This window comes from Bombina bombina, chromosome 6 (genome assembly GCF_027579735.1).
Source record: "Bombina bombina isolate aBomBom1 chromosome 6, aBomBom1.pri, whole genome shotgun sequence".
Taxonomy (NCBI): domain Eukaryota; kingdom Metazoa; phylum Chordata; class Amphibia; order Anura; family Bombinatoridae; genus Bombina; species Bombina bombina.
Genome location: NC_069504.1, coordinates 35,857,908 through 35,883,456, shown reverse-complemented (window position 1 = coordinate 35,883,456; position 25,549 = coordinate 35,857,908). Strand labels below are relative to the sequence as shown.

Here is a 25,549-nt window from a genome sequence, read left to right as displayed (position 1 = left end):
CCTGATCCCTGGCTTGGTCCTGACTCTGCTGATCTTTGTGTTTCTGATCCCGGCTTATCTGACTACTTGCTTTGGTTCCTGATCCGGCTTCTCTTACTACCCGCACTGGCTTTGACTCCTGGCTTGTCATTTGACTTTTGGACTCTTTATTATTTGTTGTTATTATTTAATAAAAGTGTGATTATTTTAGCATTTCACATCTCTGTTTGATTCCTGGTACCCTTACATTACGCAAGGGCCATGAATCCTGATGGTGCTAATAATCCACCTTTACCCACCATCATTTCCAGGGTGGATGAACAGGATTACTGCATGGATCAATTTGCACTAGCCCTGCAAACTCTTCTGTCTTGCACTGCACATTTGGATCAGTGTCCCACAATCTATGGCTGCTCCTGCCTCTGTTTCTGCTGTTGCACCTAGTCCTACCAGGATCATGTCCGGTTCTGCACCTCTACCTCAGCGATATGGAGGCGATCCTAATCAGTGCAGAGGGTTTATGAACCAGGTGGCCATTTACTTTGAGATGTTACCTCAGGCATTTCCCTTGGACAGAGCAAAGGTGGGATTTCTCATCTCATTACTTTCTGAAACAGCTCTTGCTTGGGCTCCTTATAGGAGACTAATAAACCTGTGATATCTAATAACCCTGAATTTGTGGCCTCCTTTTCAAGGGTTTTTGATGTTCCGTCTCGCTCCTCCTCTGCTGCCAAATGACTCATGTCCATTCAGCAAGGTACAAGATCTGTTGCTCAGTATGCCATTAAATTCTATACACTTGCAGCAGAGCTAGGTTGGAAAATGAGCCCTTGTTGCCTCCTTCTTTCATGGGCTTTCCGATGTGATTAAAGATGAAGTTGCTGCCAGAGATTTACCAGAGCATCTTCAGGCCTTGGTGTCTTTTTTAATTCTAATTGACATCAGACTCTGAGAGAGACCCTCTTACATTTTCGTTCCCACCCATGCCTCCTGGTCCTGAGATACCAGGTAGTGCAGTAATTTTATTAAAAAATAAAGATTCTGCAATCTTTATTTTTTAATAAACTACACTACACAGTATTTTGGGGGCATTTGGTCCAGATTTATAAAATAACCAGACATCCAATCTCAGTTAATTTTATAAGAGCCAATTGCTACAGTGCGCTTGCGCTAGCAATAACCAGCCACTTGTAACCCAGCCCTTTGTGGGGCTTAAACATACAGTAGTCTAGGATTGATATTTTTAAATTGATATTCTATAACGGATTAGAACATGTCTTTTTATATTGGCCCCTTAAATGATTACTTGTAATGTGCATGAAATGAGCATGCTAATAAAGCTTTGTCATTTGAAAGTATAGTGCATGTTACAAACGCAGGGTGTGCATAAAATGTTTTTGCTGAACTGTTTGGATACAAAATTGAGTGCTATAGATTGAGTGAGGTTGGACCCCCCCTTGTAATCTAAGCCTTAATCTTTACACTAGAATTGACTTTAACTATGTGAGCTGTATATTCATTTTTAATCATTTCTCCTAGAACCTACACTACAGCATTGAAAGGGCATCAAACTTCCTGTTGCGCCATTATCCAACCCTGCGCACACCATATTCAGTTGCGATCACCTCATATGCCCTCAGTTTGGCAAATAAATTAGAAGACCCAAAGACACTACTGAAGGCTGCTACAGGTACTGTAATCCGAGGAACATTTTCACTTATTTTACACATTGTTATTGTTGCACAGAGCCTCATATACATAGGGACACTTTGCAGGCGAGCCACACCCATTTATGGGCTGCATAGCCCCGCCCACTTTAATCCATCTTAAAACAAGCACATAAAATACTTCTAGTAATATTTAGCCTTACTATATTCTTTAGACATGTGCACGGCTAAAAAATTCGGTTCGTTTTCGGTTCGGATCGATTCGGACTTTTCAAATTTCGTTTCGGATCGAATCGGATTCGGCAAAATTTGAATAAATTCGTTTCGGATTTATTCGGATCCGAATAAATTCGTTTCGGATTTATTCTGATTCGGCTGAATTCGGTTCTATTCCGTTCCGAAATTCTGTATGTTTTTAGTACACTAACACCCATTTAGTACACTAAGTCACTAACACCCATAAACTACCTATGAATCACTAAACCGAGGCCCCCCCCACATCGCAAACCCTATAATAACATTATTTAACCCCTAATCTGCCGATCGGATATCGCCGCAACCTACATTATAGCTATTAACCCCTAATCTGCTGTCCCTAACACCGCCGACCCCTACATTATAGTTATTAACCCTTAATCTTCCTCCCCCAACGTCGCCGCAATCTAACTACAAGTATTAACCCCTAATCTGCCCCCCAACGTCGCCGCAATCTAACTACAAGTATTAACCCCTAATCTGCCGACCCGATATCGCCGCCGCCTACATTATAGCTATTAACCCCTAATCTGCTGTCCCTAACACCGCCGACCCCTACATTATAGTTATTAACCCCTAATCTGCCTCCCCCAACGTCGCCGCAATCTAACTACAAGTATTAACCCCTAATCTGCCGACACGATATCGCCGCCGCCTACATTATAGCTATTAACCCCTAATCTGCTGTCCCTAACACCGCCGACCCCTACATTATAGTTATTAACCCCTAATCTGCCTCCCCCAACGTCGCCGCAATCTAACTACAAGTATTAACCCCTAATCTGCCGACCCGATATCGCCGCCGCCTACATTATAGCTATTAACCCCTAATCTGCTGTCCCTAACACCGCCGACCCCTACATTATAGTTATTAACCCCTAATCTGCCCCCCAACGTCGCCGCAATCTAACTACAAGTATTAACCCCTAATCTGCCGACCCGATATCGCCGCCGCCTACATTATAGCTATTAACCCCTAATCTGCTGTCCCTAACACCGCCGACCCCTACATTATAGTTATTAACCCCTAATCTGCCTCCCCCAACGTCGCCGCAATCTAACTACAAGTATTAACCCCTAATCTGCCGACACGATATCGCCGCCGCCTACATTATAGCTATTAACCCCTAATCTGCTGTCCCTAACACCGCCGACCCCTACATTATAGTTATTAACCCCTAATCTGCCTCCCCCAACGTCGCCGCAATCTAACTACAAGTATTAACCCCTAATCTGCCGACCCGATATCGCCGCCGCCTACATTATAGCTATTAACCCCTAATCTGCTGTCCCTAACACCGCCGACCCCTACATTATAGTTATTAACCCCTAATCTGCCCCCCCCAACGTCCCCGCAATCTAACTACAAGTATTAACCCCTAATCTGCCGACCGCAAATCGCCGCCACTATAATAAATGTATTAACCCCTAAACCGCCGCACTCCCGCCTCGCAAACACTATAATACATTTTATTAACCCCTAATCTGCCCTCCCTAACATCGCCGCCACCTACCTACAATTATTAACCCCTAATCTCCCGCCCCCAACGTCGCCGCTACTATAATAAGGTTATTAACCCCTAAACCTAAGTCTAACCCTAACACTAACACCCCCTAACTTAAATATAATTTAAATAAAACGAAATAAGTTTACTATAGTTAAATAAATGAATCCTATTTAAAACTAAAGACTTACCTGTAAAATAAACCCTAATATAGCTACAATATAACTAATAATTACATTGTAGCTATTTTAGCATTTATATTTATTTTACAGGCAACTTTGTATTTATTTTAACTAGGTACAATAGCTATTAAATAGATATTTACTGTTTAATAGCTACCTAGTTAAAATAATTACAAATTTACCTGTAAAATAAATCCTAACCTAAGTTACAATTACACCTAACACTACACTATCATTAAATTAACTAAATAAATGAATCATATTTAAAACAAAATACTTACCTGTAAAATAAACCCTAATATAGCTGCAATATAACTAATAGTTACATTGTAGCTATTTTAGCATTTATATTTATTTTACAGGCAACTTTGTATTTATTTTAACTAGGTACAAAAGCTATTAAATAGTTATTGACTAATTAATAGCTACCTAGTTAAAATAATTACAAAATTACCTGTAAAATAAATCCTAACCTAAGTTACAATTAAACCTAACACTACACTGTCATTAAATAAATTAACTACAAGTACCTACAATTAAATAAACTAAAGTACAAAAAACCCCCACTAAATTACAAAAAAAACCAAACACTAAATTACAAAAAATAAAAAAATATTACAAGAATTTTAAACTAATTACACCTAATCTAAGCCCCCTAATAAAATAACAAAGCCCCCCAAAATAAAAAAAATGCCCTACCCTATACTAAATTACAAAAGTTAACAGCTCTATTACCTTACCAGCCCTGAACAGGGCCCTTTGCGGGGCATGCCCCAAAGAAAACAGCTCTTTTGCCTGTAAAAAAAAACCACAATCTCTCCCCCCCCACATTACAACCCACCACCCACATACCCCTACTCTAACCCAAACCCCCCTTAAATAAACCTAACACTACCCCCCTGAAGATCTCCCTACCTTGAGTCGTGTTCACCCAGCCGGGCTGAAGTCTTCATCCGATGGGGCAGAAGAGGTCTTCCATCCATCATACAAGTACCAAAATACAAACAAACACTAAATTACCAAAAATAATAAAATATTACAATAATTTTAAACTAATTACACCTAATCTAAGCCCCCTACTAGCTATTAATATAGCTTCAATATAACTAATAGTTACATTGTAGCTATTTTAGGATTTATATTTATTTTACAGGCAACTTTGTATTTATTTTAACTAGGTACAATAGTTATTAAATAGTTAATAACTATTTAATAACTACCTAGCTAAAATAAATACAAATTTACCTGTAAAATAAATCATCACCTAAGTTACAATTACACCTAACACTACACTATCATTAAATTAACTAAATAAATGAATCCTATATAAAACTAAAGACTTACCTGTAAAATAAACCCTAATATAGCTGCAATATAACTAATAGTTACATTGTAGCTATTTTAGCATTTATATTTATTGTACAGGCAACTTTGTATTTATTTTAACTAGGTTCAATAGCTATTAAATAGATATTGACTATTTAATAGCTACCTAGTTAAAATAATTACAAAATTACCTGTAAAATAAATCCTAACCTAAGTTACAATTAAACCTAACACTACACTATCATTAAATAAATTAACTACAAGTACCTACAATTAAATACAATTAAAAAAACTAAACTAAAGTACAAAAACCCCCCCACTAAATTACAAAAAATAAAAAAATATTACAAGAATTTTAAACTAATTACACCTAATCTAAGCCCCCTAATAAAATAACAAAGCCCCCCAAAATAAAAAAAAATGCCCTACCCTATACTAAATTACAAAAGTTAAAAACTCTATTACCTTACCAGCCCTGAACAGGGCCTTTTGCGGGGCATGCCCCAAAGAAAACAGCTCTTTTGCCTGTTAAAAAAAAACACAATACCCCCCCCACATTACAACCCACCACCCACATACCCCTACTCTAACCCAAACCCCCCTTAAATAAACCTAACACTACCCCCCTGAAGATCTCCCTACCTTGAGTCGTGTTCACCCAGCCGGGCCGAAGTCTTCATCCGATGGGGCAGAAGAGGACATCCAGACCAGCAGAAGTCTTCATCCAAGCGGGGCAAGAAGAGGTCTTCCATCCATCAGAAAAGTACAAAAAAATAAACAAACACTAAATTAGCAAGAATAATAAAATATTACAATAATTTTAAACTAATTACACCTAATCTAAGCCCCCTACTAGCTATTAATATAGCTACAATATAACTAATAGTTACATTGTAGCTATTTTAGGATTTATATTTATTTTACAGGCAACTTTGTATTTATTTTAACTAGGTACAATAGCTATTAAATAGTTAATAACTATTTAATAACTACCTAGCTAAAATAAATACAAATTTACCTGTAAAATAAACCCTAACCTAAGTTACAATTACACCTAACACTACACTGTCATTAAATTAACTAAATAAATTAATCCTATATAAAACTAAATACTTACCTGTAAAATAAACTCTAATATAGCTACAATATAACTAATAGTTACATTGTAGCTATTTTAGCATTTATATTTATTTTACAGGCAACTTTGTATTTATTTTAACTAGGTACAATAGCTATTAAATAGATATTTACTGTTTAATAGCTACCTAGTTAAAATAATTACAAAATTACCTGTAAAATAAATCCTAACCTAAGTTACTATTAAACCTAACACTACACTATCATTAAATAAATTAACTACAAGTACCTACAATTAAATACAATGAAATAAACTAAACTAAAGTACAAAAAAACAAACACTAAATTACAAAAAATAAAAAAAATTACAAGAATTTTAAACTGATTACACCTAATCTAAGCCCCCTAATAAAATAACAAAGCCCCCCAAAATAAAAAAAATGCCCTACCCTATACTAAATTACAAAAGTAATCAGCTCTATTACCTTACCAGCCCTGAACAGGGCCTTTTGCGGGGCATGCCCCAAAGAAAACAGCTCTTTTGCCTGTAAAAAAAAACACAATACCCCCCCCCCACATTACAACCCACCACCCACATACCCCTACTCTAACCCAAACCCCCCTTAAATAAACCTAACACTGCCCCCCTGAAGATCTCTCTACCGTGTCTTCACCCAGCGGGCCGAAGTCTTCATCCGATCGGGCAGAAGAGGACATCCAGACCGGCAGAAGTCTTCATCCAAGCGGGGCAAGAAGAAGTCTTCCATCCATCAGAAGTCTTGATCCAGGCGGCATCTTCTCTGTTCATCCATCGGGAGCGGAGCGGCAGCATCCTGAAGACATCCCACGCAGAGCATCCTCTTCTTTCTTGATCCGACGACTAGGTGACTGTACCTTTAAGTGACGTCATCCAAGATGGCGTCCCTTGAATTCCGATTGGCTGATAGGATTCTATCAGCCAATCGGAATTAAGGTAGGAAAAATCTGATTGGCTGATTCAATCAGCCAATCAGATTCAAGTTCAATCCGATTGGCTGATGGAATCAGCCAATCAGATTGACCTCGCATTCTATTGGCTGATCGGAACAGCCAATAGAATGCAAGGTCAATCTGATTGGCTGATTCCATCAGCCAATCGGATTGAACTTGAATCTGATTGGCTGATTGAATCAGCCAATCAGATTTTTCCTACCTTAATTCCGATTGGCTGATAGAATCCTATCAGCCAATCGGAATTCAAGGGACGCCATCTTGGATGACGTCACTTAAAGGTACAGTCACCTAGTCGTCGGATCAAGAAAGAAGAGGATGCTCTGCGTGGGATGTCTTCAGGATGCTGCCGCTCCGCTCCCGATGGATGAACAGAGAAGATGCCGCCTGGATCAAGACTTCTGATGGATGGAAGACCTCTTCTTGCCCCGCTTGGATGAAGACTTCTGCCGGTCTGGATGTCCTCTTCTGCCCCATCGGATGAAGACTTCGGCCCGCTGGGTGAAGACACGGTAGAGAGATCTTCAGGGGGGTAGTGTTAGGTTTATTTAAGGGGGGTTTGGGTTAGAGTAGGGGTATGTGGGTGGTGGGTTGTAATGTGGGGGGGGGTATTGTGTTTTTTTTTACAGGCAAACAAGCTGTTTTCTTTGGGGCATGCCCCGCAAAAGGCCCTGTTCAGGGCTGGTAAGGTAATAGAGCTGATTACTTTTGTAATTTAGTATAGGGTAGGGCATTTTTTTATTTTGGGGGGCTTTGTTATTTTATTAGGGGGCTTAGATTAGGTGTAATTAGTTTAAAATTCTTGTAATTTTTTTTATTTTTTGTAATTTAGTGTTTGTTTTTTTTGTACTTTAGTTTAGTTTATTTCATTGTATTTAATTGTAGGTACTTGTAGTTAATTTATTTAATGATAGTGTAGTGTTAGGTTTAATAGTAACTTAGGTTAGGATTTATTTTACAGGTAATTTTGTAATTATTTTAACTAGGTAGCTATTAAAAAGTAAATATCTATTTAATAGCTATTGTACCTAGTTAAAATAAATACAAAGTTGCCTGTAAAATAAATATAAATGCTAAAATAGCTACAATGTAACTATTAGTTATATTGTAGCTATATTAGGGTTTATTTTACAGGTAAGTATTTAGTTTTATATAGGATTAATTTATTTAGTTAATTTAATGACAGTGTAGTGTTAGGTGTAATTGTAACTTAGGTTAGGGTTTATTTTACAGGTAAATTTGTATTTATTTTAGCTAGGTAGTTATTAAATAGTTATTAACTATTTAATAGCTATTGTACCTAGTTAAAATAAATACAAAGTTGCCTGTAAAATAAATATAAATCCTAAAATAGCTACAATGTAACTATTAGTTATATTGTAGCTATATTAATAGCTAGTAGGGGGCTTAGATTAGGTGTAATTAGTTTAAAATTATTGTAATATTTTATTATTTTTGCTAATTTAGTGTTTGTTTGTTTTTTTGTACTTTTCTGATGGATGGAAGACCTCTTCTTGCCCCGCTTGGATGAAGACTTCTGCCGGTCTGGATGTCCTCTTCTGCCCCATCGGATGAAGACCTCGGCCCGGCTGGGTGAACACGACTCAAGGTAGGGAGATCTTCAGGGGGGTAGTGTTAGGTTTATTTAAGGGGGGTTTGGGTTAGAGTAGGGGTATGTGGGTGGTGGGTTGTAATGTGGGGGGGGGATTGTGTTTTTTTTTTACAGGCAAAAGAGCTGTTTTCTTTGGGGCATGCCCCGCAAAGGGCCCTGTTCAGGGCTGGTAAGGTAATAGAGCTGATTACTTTTGTAATTTAGTATAGGGTAGGGCATTTTTTTATTTTGGGGGGCTTTGTTATTTTATTAGGGGGCTTAGATTAGGTGTAATTAGTTTAAAATTCTTGTAATATTTTTTTATTTTTTGTAATTTAGTGGGGGGGGTTTGTACTTTAGTTTAGTTTTTTTAATTGTATTTAATTGTAGGTACTTGTAGTTAATTTATTTAATGATAGTGTAGTGTTAGGTTTAATTGTAACTTAGGTTAGGATTTATTTTACAGGTAATTTTGTAATTATTTTAACTAGGTAGCTATTAAATAGTCAATATCTATTTAATAGCTATTGAACCTAGTTAAAATGAATACAAAGTTGCCTGTACAATAAATATAAATGCTAAAATAGCTACAATGTAACTATTAGTTATATTGCAGCTATATTAGGGTTTATTTTACAGGTAAGTCTTTAGTTTTATATAGGATTCATTTATTTAGTTAATTTAATGATAGTGTAGTGTTAGGTGTAATTGTAACTTAGGTTATGATTTATTTTACAGGTAAATTTGTATTTATTTTAGCTAGGTAGTTATTAAATAGTTATTAACTATTTAATAACTATTGTACCTAGTTAAAATAAATACAAAGTTGCCTGTAAAATACATATAAATCCTAAAATAGCTACAATGTAACTATTAGTTATATTGAAGCTATATTAATAGCTAGTAGGGGGCTTAGATTAGGTGTAATTAGTTTAAAATTATTGTAATATTTTATTATTTTTTGGTAATTTAGTGTTTGTTTGTATTTTGGTACTTGTATGATGGATGGAAGACCTCTTCTTGCCCCGCTTGGATGAAGACTTCTGCCGGTCTGGATGTCCTCTTCTGCCCCATCGGATGAAGACTTCGGCCCGGCTGGGTGAACACGACTCAAGGTAGGGAGATCTTCAGGGGGGTAGTGTTAGGTTTATTTAAGGGGGGTTTGGGTTAGAGTAGGGGTATGTGGGTGGTGGGTTGTAATGTGGGGGGGGGGATTGTGTTTTTTTTTTACAGGCAAAAGAGCTGTTTTCTTTGGGGCATGCCCCGCAAAGGGCCCTGTTCAGGGCTGGTAAGGTAATAGAGCTGTTAACTTTTGAAATTTAGTATAGGGTAGGGCATTTTTTTTATTTTGGGGGGCTTTGTTATTTTATTAGGGGGCTTAGATTAGGTGTAATTAGTTTAAAATTCTTGTAATATTTTTTTATTTTTTGTAATTTAGTGGTTTTTTATTTTTTGTAATTTAGTGTGGGGGTTTTGTACTTTAGTTTATTTAATTGTAGATAATTGTAGGTACTTGTAGTTAATTTATTTAATGATAGTGTAGTGTTAGGTTTTATTGTAACTTAGGTTAGGATTTATTTTACAGGTAATTTTGTAATTATTTTAACTAGTTAGCTATTAATTAGTCAATAACTATTTAATAGCTATTGTACCTAGTTAAAATAAATACAAAGTTGCCTGTAAAATAAATATAAATGCTAAAATAGCTACAATTTAACTATTAGTTATATTGTAGCTATATTAGGGTTTATTTTACAGGTAAGTATTTAGTTTTAAATATGATTCATTTATTTAATGATAGTGTAGTGTTAGGTGTAATTGTAACTTAGGTTAGGATTTATTTTACAGGTAAATTTGTATTTATTTTAGCTAGGTAGTTATTAAATAGTTATTAACTATTTAATAACTATTGTACCTAGTTAAAATAAATACAAAGTTGCCTGTAAAATAAATATAAATCCTAAAATAGCTACAATGTAACTATTAGTTATATTGCAGCTATCTTAGGGTTTATTTTACAGGTAAGTCTTTAGTTTTAAATAGGATTCATTTATTTAACTATAGTAAATTTATTTCGTTTTATTTAAATTATATTTAAGTTAGGGGGTGTTAGTGTTAGGGTTAGACTTAGGTTTAGGGGTTAATAACCTTATTATAGTAGCGGCGACGGTGCGGGCGTGAGGTTAGGGGTTAATAATTGTAGGTAGGTGGCGGAGATGTTAGGGAGGGCAGATTAGGGGTTAATAAAATGTATTATAGTGTTTGCGAGGCGGGAGTGCGGCGGTTTAGGGGTTAATACATTTATTATAGTTGCGGCGATTTGCGGTCGGCAGATTAGGGGTTAATACTTGTAGTTAGATTGCGGCGACGTTGGGGGGCAGATTAGGGGTTAATAACTATAATGTAGGGGTCGGCGGTGTTAGGGACAGCAGATTAGGGGTTAATAGCTATAATGTAGGCGGCGGCGATATCGGGTCGGCAGATTAGGGGTTAATACTTGTAGTTAGATTGCGGCGACGTTGGGGGGGGCAGATTAGGGGTTAATAACTATAATGTAGGGGTCGGCGGTGTTAGGGACAGCAGATTAGGGGTTAATAGCTATAATGTAGGCGGCGGCGATATTGGGTCGGCAGATTAGGGGTTAATACTTGTAGTTAGATTGCGGCGACGTTGGGGGGCAGATTAGGGGTTAATAACTATAATGTAGGGGTCGGCGGTGTTAGGGACAGCAGATTAGGGGTTAATAGCTATAATGTAGGCGGCGGCGATATCGGTTCGGCAGATTAGGGGTTAATACTTGTAGTTAGATTGCGGCGACGTTGGGGGGGGCAGATTAGGGGTTAATAACTATAATGTAGGGGTCGGCGGTGTTAGGGACAGCAGATTAGGGGTTAATAGTTATAATGTAGGTGGCGGCGATATCCGATCGGCAGATTAGGGGTTAATAATATAATGCAGGTGTCAGCGATAGCGGGGGCGGCAGATTAGGGGTTAATAAGTGTCAGATTAGGGGTGTTTAGAGACTCGGGGTACATGTTAGGGTGTTAGGTGCAGACTTAGTGTTTCCCCATAGGAAACAATGGGGCTGCGGTGTTAGTTTTTTTTCAGCCGAAACTCCCATTGTTTCCTATTGGGAAATGCCGAATTTTACCGAGCTAATTCGGATTTATTCGGAGATACGGCAGCTATTTCGGATTCATTCGGTAGATTCGGAAGTATTTTAATTCGGAAATCCGAATCGATCCGAATCTCCGAATTTACCGAATTTACAGAATTTACGAATTAATCCGAAACGAACCGCACATGTCTAATATTCTTAAAGGGATAAGAAAAGCATTCTTACAAAACTGCTGCCATATAGTTCTTCAGGCACGTGCACACTTCCTACCTATGGATTTTTTTCAACAAAGTATTTCCATGAGAAAGAAGTACATTTGATGATAGAAGTCAATTAGGAACTTTGTAAACTTGTATCCTCTTTAAATCAAGTACAAAATTTAGGTTATCATGTGCCTTTACTTGTTGTAATTAATTTATATATAAGGTTAACTGCAGCATTTAAAAGACACTTTAGCAACTGCAAGCTTTATAAGTAGGATGGCCATATTGCAGCTTTAAGAAGGGACACATATGAAAAATACATATGCCAAGGCTGTTTAAAGAAATGTTTTTTATAAGAACCCTGACATATGTATTTTTCATATTTGTCCCGTTTTAAAGCGGCAATATGGTTACCCTAGTTATAAGGCACCAAAAAAATAACATGGTGATGTCCATCACTGCTCCAAATGGGCAACCTTAGAATACTTTAAGCTACTAGCCAATTGTAATTATCATTTAAATGATATTGACTGTAGGGGAGTGCACATTAGTATAAGATCCCTTGTGACCTGTCAATCACAGTAGTCACAACCCTACACCAAACTATAAACATATGCCTAACCGTTGCCTTTAACCAGTAACCAAAATGGTAGACACTGGTATTCTGGCAGTGAGAATAATGGGCTATGAGATCTCAGTATAGTCAGGTTCTGCCACTGTGACGTTTTGCTACAACTAAAATGAGGTCAGAAGCTGCCACATAAACACACTGTGCTCATGAAACCTCTAATATGATTGTGTCTATAGAGTGACATCATATATATATCTTTGTTCTGCTGTTCTACTGTAAAGTATAGAATATACTTTTAACTTGGTACCCGATTCATGCAAAAATCTGAAGTTGATCGCAGTTAGTGCGCGAGTAGGAACGATAATCTAGCCCTTTGTGTTTATCTGATGTAGCCAATTAAAGACAGATATTAATGAGCTCCAGCATTGATTAACCAATCACTGTGTGGAATATTGCATTGTTCAGGTTCTGAATCCTGCAGGATTCACCACAGACTCTTTGAGGGCAATAGAAAAAGCAGTTTTCAAAATGCAAATGCAGGAAAAAGTAAAATAATGAAAATACATCACAAAGTAACTTTTTATTGCATTATAAAACATTTTATGGAGAATTTCATTTTAAGATTATTTAATGTCTTTAAAAGCTAGCATTAACCGTATTAAAGGCCATTAAACTTACACAAAACTCTTTAGCATGTAGAGTGTATACAAAGTAGTTGATTTAAAAGTAAAATCGCAAATAAAATGAATTATTATTTCACAGCCGCAGCCATAGTAACAAGGTAGAGTAGATCTGTACCTACAGGTGGTCTCCATAAGGTGGCGCCTTTCTCTACCTATCATAAATACCGGTAACTAAGATGGCCGCAGGCAGTGAAATAACAGCACTGTTGTCTCTTACATTTTCTTGTTCACTCTCTACTTCTTTTTTTCCTTCCTCATTTTCTCATTTCTCATTCTACTTTTAAATTGTCCCTTTTCTTACATCACATATTCTACTCTATATTTCTTGTTACTATCTTTATCTTTTGTTTTCTCAACCCAAAAAAGTAACCATGTTTTCCTGTCTGCATTTCTTGCTTTGCGGTGACATAAATCATATCCCTCTGTCACTCTTCTCTCATGTTCAGACAACACTCACTGGGCAGATCAGAGCTCCAGTTTGGTAACAGTAGAGGCCACATCTTATGCACTTCTTGCCCTTCTGCGCATGAAGCGGTTGGATCTCGCAAGGCCCGTTGCACGCTGGCTGACTGATCAGACGTTTAACGGAAAAGTAGACCATGAATCGTTGCAGGTGAGTAACATTCATAACATGATATATATTCACCAGGAACACACATACAGAATTACATTGGCTTTTATATACACTAATGTTTTCTACCCAAGGTGCCAATGTGTACATGAAGGCAGACATGATGGGTTCCTTTACTCCTAGGGAAAAAGACATAAAAAATAATGGTCTAGGGGAGGCGGAGCGAGCGGTCTGTCAAGATGGCCGCCAAACACTAAAGCTCTCAAGACAAGCCGGGAGCTACCAAAATTATCTATAGCTATTCAGCTCTTTTCTTAAAAATTAAGACATCTCTAGCCGTCTGAACTAAGCAGGATCATATTGATACCCTTCAAGAGACTTTTGCTTCCATATCGGCAGAGATACGAGACACGCCGAGAGGCGGAGGCCTCACAGCCAGTGACGCAGCGGGCCGACGACGGCCGTGTATACAGAGGCTCAGGCCTATAACCGATCGCCACCGGGCTGATGTGGCTCACCACTCGCCACACATACAGCACTACCGCGGACCGCAGCGGCATTAGGAGAAGACTCCCTGAATGTGACAGAGACGGCTGCGGCTCCTATGTGACCGACCCCCCGCTCTGATGTACGGAGGATATCTGATTAACACCCGCTCTTGATACCGGTAAGCACATAGTGCAATGGGCAGCAATTACCAGATGGAGACAAACCTCTTACCCTAATGAATAGTATGAAAGCAATATTATACCATATTAACCGGGGATTGTGAACTGTGGCGGGTCTAGATGACACACATCTGAAATCACATAATAGAACAGTGGGGGCCCTCTGCATAAAAGAACAGCAATTAACCACATACAGAGACTGTAGCACACCTGCAGGACATAAAAGCACTTGCTAATTAAGAAAGCCTTAACGACAGCAACCCTGCATTGTCATCTTTTACAAGGTTATAACGTTATTCTGCAAAATAAGGGCCACTTTATGACTTTATATCAGGAGCCCACGAGGCCTGCAAATGGCGCAGAGCATTGCATACAATATCTTCAGTTGTTTGGAAATCGGCAAGTGATGCTTCATATTACTGCTTAAGATCTATATGATCTCTAAAAAGGTATCAATCCCTTACTACATGTGTATTATTGAATATGCTTAAAAGGAATGCCTGTGAATCAGACAAGAGCCAAACAGTGTTCCAAACTGCTTTCTAAGCCCTGAGCCTATCATTAGCCACTCAGCTCTTATATCACTATTACAAATCTATCTTCTGAACACGGAAGGCCCCAATGGACATTTTTATTAAAACACCCAGATCAGAAAAGAAAGAGTTCCAAATAATCCGATCCTAAAACAAAGTTACAACAAATACTGACTTGTTGAAAGAATATAGCTTCATCGAGCTTATAGGCCCTGCCTCAGTCCCCTCCCATTTCCCGCTGTCTTCTATGTCAGTGGGTCATATCCACTCTCCCTTTTCCGAGATCGCTCTAGAAGAGTACAAACCCTGGGGAGTGAGGCCTCCTTATCTACCGCAAGTTTGTCTTTTCTTTCTCAAAAACCGCCAAACTAATATCTATATCTGGGAAAATGTCGCAACGGAGACAAGTAAAGTCGGATAAACCGCAGAAAACCCCTCAAAGACCACAAGAAGCTGTTAGCACCTTTTTTATGCAAGTGGATAAAAACAAACACAAAAACAACACGGCCCCCCTGCTCTCAACTGCACCTGATGATAATGAGGGCTGCTCTGACAGCTCCAGCAGCTCTTCACATCAAACATCTGAAACTGCAGTTGACCCACCCATTACCTATAAGACCATCAAAGCTTTAATAGACCAAGTTAAAGTTTGCATAAAGGAGGAATGTGCAGATTTGAAAAAAGACATCCTGGATTTGGGCCGCAGAGTCGACTCACTTGAGGAGCATGAATATGTCTTTTCGCAGAAGATAGCTGATTTGACTTCCAAAGTCTCACACCATCACCAAAATTTCGTAGACATGGAAGACAAAATAGACGACCTCGAAAACCGCACTAGGCGCAATAATTTGCGCTTTCGAGGCATTCCTGAAACAGTCCAAAATAATGAGATACGAGAATATCTACAAGGTCTTTTTTCTGAAATAGCCGAGAAAGGAAATATGGAGCTGACGAATGTTACTCTGGAAAGAGCGCACAGAGCTCTGCGCCCTAAACCTGATGAGGACTCTCCACCCAGAGACATTATTGTCAAATTCCAAAATTATCAACATCGAGAAGATATCTACAATATGTCCCGAAAACAACAATCAGTGTCATACCAAGGGCACCGTATACAGATCTATCAAGACCTGTCCATAAGGACACTGCAAAAAAGAAGAGATTTTTCGTTTCTGACACTCCATCTTAGGCAACTAAGGATCCCTTATAGATGGGGCTTTCCTACCTCAGTGATCTCCATGAAAAATGGGAAGAAATTTGAATGCCGATATTTGTCTGAAGTCGAAAAATTCTGCCATATGCTGGCAATTCCGGTTCCAACCGGAGACATGGATGTGCCTCCGCAAAATTCAACGCTAGGAAGACCAGCCTATAAGTCACAGAGAACACCTGGAGTGACAAATCCATCAAGCCAACTTAAAAGGAAGCAGATCAGCCCTATGGAATCTGACTTAATACAACCAGGCTGACCTCACAAAGATCTCATACCCCATACTCTACTATGGGCCTAGCCCGTCACATCTGGTTAAATTGGACATAACCTACCAAGGACAGATCTCCAGAGATTGACCCCCACTAGACACTCACAACAGGGGGCTAGAACTCTATGTAATGCCTTAACTACAGAACTTTGTGGCAAGTATACCTCCTGATAGTGCCTTCCGGCACTGTTGACAAGATGACTGTATGTATATCTCCACTGTTTAAGGTTGATGTTTTTATCCTTTGTTTTGTCTTAGGCTTATACAAATTGTAGTTCCTCTTGCCTATCACACTTTAACAAAATATATAGGTAAAGAAAGCTCCCATAGGACCACTTGCCTGATTTTAGAGGTCAATGTGCTAATTACCCACAGTTCTTGTTTATTTTATACTGTTACCACTAGATGGAAAAGGGCTATTAAGCTAGTATAATAGCTAGACAAAGAACCCGATAGTTTGAAATACCGTTGTTACACACTCAGCATTAGTATGTGAATACACACTCTTAAAATGTTTAATCAAGGCATAGGAACTTACCTCCTAATTAGAAAGGTCTTCAATAACTGTATGACATGTACCTAAGTTATAACTAACCTTTAATTTTAATTAATTGTTATTGTTATGTATTTGTTGAGCTGAATATAAGATGCGCCATGTGAGTAGCCACCAGGCTTGTTAACCAGCCTCACCTGTTGAAAGTTTTTCAAGTTTATATATTCTTTTACTAAATACAATCATATATATACTATTGTCTGTGAAGCCGACAGACACTATATACCATTGAGTTTTGTCCTCTACTTATAACCTACTTAGACATTACTCTCCCCTCCAAGTTCCCTCCTTTTTCCCTCCTTTTCCCCTCATCCTCCTCACATCTGCTATAGGTAAACACTGAGCATAAACTCCTATATTCATACACCTCGCCTATAGATCCCACACAGTAAGAATGAACACTGTGACTATAGCAAGCCAAAATGTAAAAGGATTCCTATTTGCTGAAAAACGCTCTATAGCATACTTTGACTTTTATAAGAAGGGCATTGAGGTAGCCATGTTACAAGAAACACACTTTAAGAGACGAAATGAACCCCGCCTAGCTACACGCTACTTTGACAAGCATTTCTTCAGCTCAGGGTTAAGTAGGAAAAATGGAGTATGCATATCAATCAAGCGCAATGTTCCCTTTGAATTAATGCAAAAACACTCAGACAAAGATGGGAGACTGTTAATTTTAGTAGGTTTGTGCTACGGCGCCTTAATCACCTTGGTCAATGTTTATGCCCCAAATAGACCCACACCCAGGTTCTATAAATCGGTCATAAATACCATTCTAGATGTTTCAAAAGGTCCCATCATCTTAGGGGGTGACCTCAATTTCACTATGCACCCTTCTCTAGATAACTCCACAGGGAAGTCATATCTCGGTAACAAAATTCTAAAAGCCAATTATACGGCCTTATGCTCAATTTCCCTGTTCGATACCTGGAGAATAGCCCACCCCACACAAAGAGACTACACATTCTTTTCCCACCCACAACATTCTTACTCTAGACTGGACTACATTCTATGTAGCCAGACACTTTTAACTAACCTGATACAGTCTAGGATATCACATACCCCATGGTCTGACCATAGCATGGTTCTATCTACTTTCCAGTGGTCTACTAAACCGATAAGCACCTTTAACTGGAGACTAGATGAAACCATCCTGACGAATCAGGAAACGCTGGAAAAACTAACAGAAGCGACTGACGAATTTTTTCTTAATAATGAACCTGCAGACACATCTGCAAGAAACAATTGGGAAACGTACAAATGTTATATTAGGGGTTTCCTAATAAAACATACAGCTAAAATACGCAAGATGAAGAAGGCCCAAGTAACATCTTTGACTGACACTTTAACCACAGCTGACAGGTTACATAAAACTGATCCGACCTCAACCCAAAAACTAGCAGATCTCGTCTCAGCCAGAGAAAGCCTAAATAAATTTTTAACTCAACAAGCCCACCTTAGGGCCTTAACTACTAAAGCCAAATTCTTTGCAGAAAGCAATAAAGCCGGGAGGCTTCTGGCAAGATCACTTAAAAAGCAAAAATATAATTCATTCATTAGATCTATTTCACACCCCTCTGGCAGGATGGTGAACAAACATGAAGAAATTGCCGAAACATTCGTATCCTACTACACTAAACTTTATAACATTAACCCCAACATAACCCAAGATTCTAGCAATAGTATAACGAGCTATCTTGCCACTTTAGAGACCCCTAGCATAACAGAGGATGATAGTCATGCCCTAGACGCCCCAATTACCACCCAAGAAATTCTCAATGCCATCAATGCACTCCCTAATGGAAAATCCCCTGGACCGGATGGGTTAACGGCTAAATTTTACCAACTATTCCGATCACAAATGAGCCCACCCCTGCATGCACTATTTACATCTATAGACAAAGGAGAAGCTTTTTCTAACTCCCTACTAGAAGCTACAATCACTGTAATTCCAAAGGCGGACAAGGTGGGCACCCTGGCAGGTAATTATAGACCCATATCTCTTTTAAATATAGATATAAAGATTTACGCAAAAATTTTGGCTAATCGCCTTAATATGATCCTACCAAAAATTATACATCCAGATCAAGTGGGATTTGTCAAGGGTAGAGAGGCTAAAGATAATACAATCCGAGTCCTGCATTCCTTACAAGCTTCGCATGATAACAAAACCCCCTTGGCGCTCTTATCAACTGACGCTGAAAAAGCCTTCGACAGGGTCAGCTGGCAATTCATGTGGGGGGCCCTGTCGAAGTTTGGCTTCTCTAAAACCTTTATCGATAGAATACAAGCGTTATACTCTACCCCACAAGCCAGAGTACGAGTAAACGGAACTATATCCCACTCCTTTCCAATTACCAATGGAACCCGCCAAGGGTGCCCACTATCCCTGCTATTGTTTGCTCTAACTATAGAGATCTTGGCTATTAAGATCAGAGATAACAAAGATATATTAGGCCTACCATTTAACCAAATTAATCAAAAATGTTTGCTATTTGCAGATGATGTGATTTTTACCTTACGATCCCCTTCTACCACTTTACCCGCCTTGTTACAAACCCTAAAAGAATATGGGCAGGTCTCTAACTTCTCCATTAATATGGAGAAGTCGGGAATCATGCTATTAAACTCCCCTAAAAGTGATATAGACTTTGTAACCCAGCAAACATCGTTCCAAATTGTTGATAAACTTAAATACCTAGGCCTACTGATCCCACACAATCACCAAGATTTATTTAGTATTAATTATCTAGGCCTCCAAAAATCAGTGAGTGCCCTGCTGGAGGTATGGCACAGACAGGGTCACCTATCGTGGATGGGTAGAATTAACACTGTGAAAATGATGATAATACCAAAATACCTATTTCTATTCCAGACGCTGCCGATGGCCCTGCCGGTCTCATTCCTAAAAACCCAACAAAATATGATCAACTCATTCATATGGTCCTACAAAAAACCCAGAGTTGCCCAACAGACACTATATATGCATAAAGAAGATGGTGGGCTCAACGTCCCAAATCTCCTAAACTACTATAGGGCTGTCCACTTATCCCGAGTGATCTCGTGGTCCCATTCCGCTGACTCTGCCCTATGGACACAAATTGAAAGCTCTCTCCTGGAGATCAGATCCATGAGAGATGTGGCGTGGCTGCCCAAATCTCAAAGACCTCAGCTAGCATACCTGAATAACTATGTTAGAGCCACCTTAGAGGTGTGGGACCACGTGATAACACACTTTGTAGGCATATCCACTTCTGTTTCCCCTCTCTCCCCACTATTGAATAATCAGATTTTCTTACAGAACTCCTTTTTCTCCCATGTGAACAAAGAGGAACATTTACACAACCTACCTATTTACCTACTAGTGGAATCAGGGAGGATTAAGGATAGATCAAAACTACAAGAGGAACTAGGGCCACCTTTTCATAGCTGGTACTCATACCTTCAAATAAGGCACGCGCTTTCAGAGAACGCATTTAAAGCTAATATATTTAGATCACTGACTACTTTTGAGAAGCTATGTATAAACCCCGAGTGCAAGAGAGCTCATTTATCGCTAACTTATAAATTGCTAAGACGCATTTCCCCGGATCAACACCCCTCTTTCATTATGAAATGGGAATCAGAGATGATAGATAACTTCACTGAAGAAGAGTGGAGAAACAGCTTCAGAATGACACACTCTGTCTCAACCTCCCTGTTCATATCTGAACTGAATTATAAAATACTCACCCGGTGGTACTTAACACCCCAGCGCCTTAGATATATTTACCCCACTGCTTCACCAACCTGTTGGAGACGCTGTGGAGAATTGGGGACAATGACCCACATTTGGTGGGGGTGTCCCCTCTTATCAGAATTCTGGCGAAATATAGAGAGGTGTACTAATAAAATTTTAGGCTTGGAAATCACCTTGAACTCTAGAGTTGTATTGCTTAACATGATCCCACCAATATACTGTCTGTACCGCATGAAACTCCTCAAATTGATGTTAGCCTGCGCAAAGAGACTGATACCCAGACAGTGGAAGACGCAAAATATTCCAACACACACACAATGGGTAGTAGAAGTAGGACACGTACTGAAACTAGAAAAACAACATTACTATTATGTGGGAAAACGAGAACCTTTCAATGATATGTTCTTTATTTGGGAACAAGGCCTCTATAAACTAAAAGAAGACAGAGAAATCTAAAGCATAAAATAGAGACAATCTAGAATTCTACCTTCATTTCTGAACTCTACATACCCCTCTAGCACCCTGCCTTTTCCTCCCCCCTGACCCTTTCCTCCCTCCCTCCCCCTCCCTACCCCACTGCCCTGTGTAAAGGTGACATTATTATAGGACAGCTTATCAACAACCAAAGATTGATTGTATTCTCTTTGAAATGTATGTTTTTCATGCCATTTTATTTTCAGGATATATCACAGCCTTCTATAAATATACCTCTGATCATTAATTTTCTGAAATTGCAATTATACAATGTTTCAAATGTTGAATGTAAACCTACCTTTTTTCTGTCATACGTACTGTGTTGAAACAAAAAATCAATAAAAACTATTGAATTAAAAAAAAATAATGGTCTAGATCAGGGGTAGCCAACCTTTCGGACCTCAGGGACCACTAAACTCACAATTTGGAATCCCGTGGACCACTAACATTTTTTTTATTTTAAAGGTACAAACCTCTATAATGTGTATGTGTATATATATATATATATATATATATATATATATATATATATATATATATATATATATATATATATATATATATATACACACACACACACACATACTGTACATAACTAGTATAACCATAGCTAAATTTACATTAAGTATATATTTACACATTTTTAAGAAGAATTTCTTTTAATTAACTAACTGAATGACAGAACTAAGAGAATACTTCAGAATGACAGATGAAGGGTGAGTGCCAGCTTCTGAGCTGCAAACAGAGGCCTAGATTTAGAGTTTTGTCTGTAAAGACCCGCGGTGCTAACGCTGCTTTTTTTTCCAGCGCACCCTTAAGACAACGCTGGTATTTAGAGTTGTCTGAATGGCTGCGTTAGACTCAGAAAAGGGAGCGTTGAGCATAATTTAGCTCCACTTCAACCCTCAATACCAGCGTTGCTTACGGTAGCGGTAAGCTGGAAAAACGTGCTCGTGCCAGATATCCCCATAGGAAACAATGGGGCTGAGCTGGCTGAACAGCGTTCAGCTCCTAACGCAGCCCCATTGTTTCTTATGGGGAAACACTCTCTAAGTCTACACCTAACACCCTAACATGAACCCCGAGTCTAAACACCCCTAACCTTACACTTATTAACCCCTAATCCGCTCCGGACACCGCTGCCACCTACATTATAGCTATGAACCCCTAATCTACTGCCCCTAACATTGCCGACACCTACATTATATTTATTACCCCCTAATCTTCCCCCCCAACGTCGCCGCCACCTACCTACACTTATTAACCCCTAATCTGCCGACCGGACCTCGCCGCCACTATAATAAATGTAATAACCCATAAACCGCCGCAGTCCCGCCTCGCAAACACTTTAATAAATTGTATTAACCCCTAATCTGCCCTCCCTAATCTCCCGCCCGCAACATCGCCGCTACTATAATAAAGTTATTAACCCCTAAACTTTAGTCTAACCCTAACCCTAACACCCCCCTAACTTAAATATAATTTTAATTAAACTAAATAAATTTACTATCATTAAATAAATTATTCCTATTTAAAACTAAATGCTTACCTATAAAATAAACCCTAATATAGCTACAATATAACTAATAGTTACATTGTAGCTATTTTAGGATTTTATATTTATTTTACAGGCAACTTTGTATTTATTTTAACTAGGTACAATAGCTATTAAATAGTTAATAACTATTTAATAGCTACCTAGTTAAAATAAGTACAAAATTACCTGTAAAATAAATCCTAACCTAAGTTACAAATACACCTAACACTACACTATCAATAAATTAATTAAATAAATTAACTACAATTAGCTAAACTAAAATAAAATTAGATAAACTAATCTATAATACAAAAAAAACCCCACTAAATTACAGAAAATAAAAAAAATTACAAGAAGTTTAAACTAATTACACCTAATCTAAGACCCCTAATAAAATAAAAAAGCCCCCCAAAATAATAAAATGCCCTACCCTATTCTAGATTACAAAAGTAATCAGCTCTTTTACTAGCCCTTAAAAGGGCTTTTTGCGGGGCATTGCCCCAAAGTAATCAGCTCTTTTACCTGTAAAAAAAATACAACCCCCCCAAACATTAAAACCCACCACCCACATACCCCTACTCTAACCCACCCAAACCCCCCTTAAAAAAAACCTAACACTAACCCCCTGAAGATCTCCCTACCTTGAGTCGTCTTCACCCAACAGGGCCGAAATCTTCATCCAAGGTGCGCAGAAGAGGTCCTTCATCCGGTAGAAGTCTTCATCCAGGCGGCGTGTTCAAACTTCATCCATCCAGAGCGGAGCGGAGCCATCTTCCAAGGAACCGACGCGGAGCCATCCTCTTCATTCGGAGTCTTCTTACACAATGACGGTACCTTTAAATGACGTCATCCAAGATGGCGTCCCTTCAATTCTGATTGGCTGATAGGATTCTATCAGCCAATTGGAATTAAGATAGGAAAAATCTGATTGGCTGATTCAATCAGCCAATCAGATTGAAGTTCAATCCGATTGGCTGATCCAATCGGCCAATCGGATTGAGCTCGCATTCTATTGGCTGTTCCAATCAGCCAATAGAATGCGAGCTCAATCCGATTGGCTGATTGGATCAATTGTAGGTAATTGTAGTTAATTTATTTAATTAATTTAATGACAGTGTAGTGTTAGGTTTAATTGTAACTTAGGTTACGATTTATTTCACAGGTAATTTTGTAATTATTTTAACTAGGTAGCTATTAAATAGTTATTAACTATTTAATAGCTATTGTACCTAGTTAAAATAAATACAAAGTTGCCTGTAAAATAAATATAAATCCTAAAATAGATACAATGTAATTATTAGTTATATTGTAGCTATATTAAGGTTTATTTTCTAGGTAAGTATTTAGTTTTAAATAGGATTAATTTATTTAATTATAGGAATATTATTTTGTTTTATTTAAATTATATTTATGTTAGGGGGGTGTTAGGGTTAGGGTTAGACTTAGGTTTAGGGGTTAATAACTTTATTATAGTAGCGGCGACGTTGGGGGTGGCAGATTAGGGGTTAATAATTGTAGTTAGGTAGCGGCGATGTTGGGGGGCAGATTAGGGGTTAATAAATATAATGTAGGTGTCGGCGATGTTTGGGGCAGCAGATTAGGGGTTCATAGCTATAATGTAGGTGGCGGCGGTGTCCGGTCGGCAGATTAGGGGTTAAAAAAATTTATTTGAGGGTTTGCGATGTGGGGGGTCTCGTTTAGGGGTACATAGGTAGTTTATGGGTGTTAGTGTACTTTATAGCACAGTAGTTAAGAGCTTTATGTTCCGGTGTTAGCCCATAAAGCTCTTAACTACTGACTTTTTTTGGCGGTAGGAGTCTTGTCGGTAGAGGGTCTACCGCTCACTTCTTCCAAGACTCGAAATACCAGCGTTAGGCAAATCCCATTGAAAAGATAGGATACGCAATTGACGTAAGGGGATCTGCGGTAGCCTCGAGTCGCAGAATGAAAGTGAGCGGTAGACTCTTTCCTGGCTGACTCTAAATACCAGCGGGCGGTAAAAAGCAGCGTTAGGACCCCTTAACGCTGCTTTTGACGGCTAACACCAATTTCTAAATCTAGGCAAGAGGTAGCTGGGAATTGTTCAAAACTACTTATGATCATGGACAGACATTGGAGTCATAAATAAAGTTTATATCAGAAAGCTCTCAATATGGATGTGAGCTAAACACGACTGATGTTACTGGCAATTACTATAATACTGATGGGATATGGCTGATCTGCTGGATGGTAATTAATGGAATTCAGGTGGAATGGATTTGTGTGCTGGTAAATTATTAGAATGAAAAATAATTCATATTTAATAAAAATAAAAAAAAAGAAAATCGAGGGGAGGAAGACAAACAGTGATGTAAGTCAATCTGAAGGAATTAGGAAAACTACTACAAAGAGACAGGTAAAGGGAAGAAAATAATTGAAATATAAGAGAGAATCATTTTTTTAAGATATTCTTTTTTTATATACTATAATTCCACTATTTCAAGCCAAGACTATACCAACCTCTCTGAACAGCGCGCCGGGCAGCAGGAGTTAAATATACAATCTAGCTACGAAAGTTGTGCAGTACTACGCAACGTGCGTAGGAAGATTATAATTTAACTCCTCCTCTGGTTTTCACTGATGTCAAGCCAGGCACTGTAGGGAGTTGCGGTGCGACGAGGGTGACACCATCAGAGAAGATTAATTTCTGCTTGATGGTGTCAGGGACCACCAACATTTTCTGGTTGGCGACCGCTGGTCTAGATCCAATGTAACCTGCTAATAATAATAGCAGAGCCACAGGATAGTGACTAAAGTAACTTCTCTTGAGAGCCCCTAGAACATAATAGCAACAGTATCTTATG

At 38.5% G+C, this 25,549-nt stretch overlaps 1 protein-coding gene across 3 annotated transcripts in view; it reads left to right on the top strand.

The window, feature by feature from the left end:
- The window catches only part of LOC128662561 (complement C3), a 568,605-nt gene that overhangs the window by 423,577 nt on the left and 119,479 nt on the right, over positions 1 to 25,549 (top strand). For all 3 annotated transcript variants that reach the window (XM_053716362.1, XM_053716361.1, XM_053716360.1), the window contains 2 exons: positions 1,519 to 1,669; positions 13,594 to 13,760. In XM_053716362.1, coding sequence (XP_053572337.1) covers positions 1,519 to 1,669; positions 13,594 to 13,760 — 318 coding nt within the window. The remainder of the gene's footprint in view (positions 1 to 1,518; positions 1,670 to 13,593; positions 13,761 to 25,549) is intronic.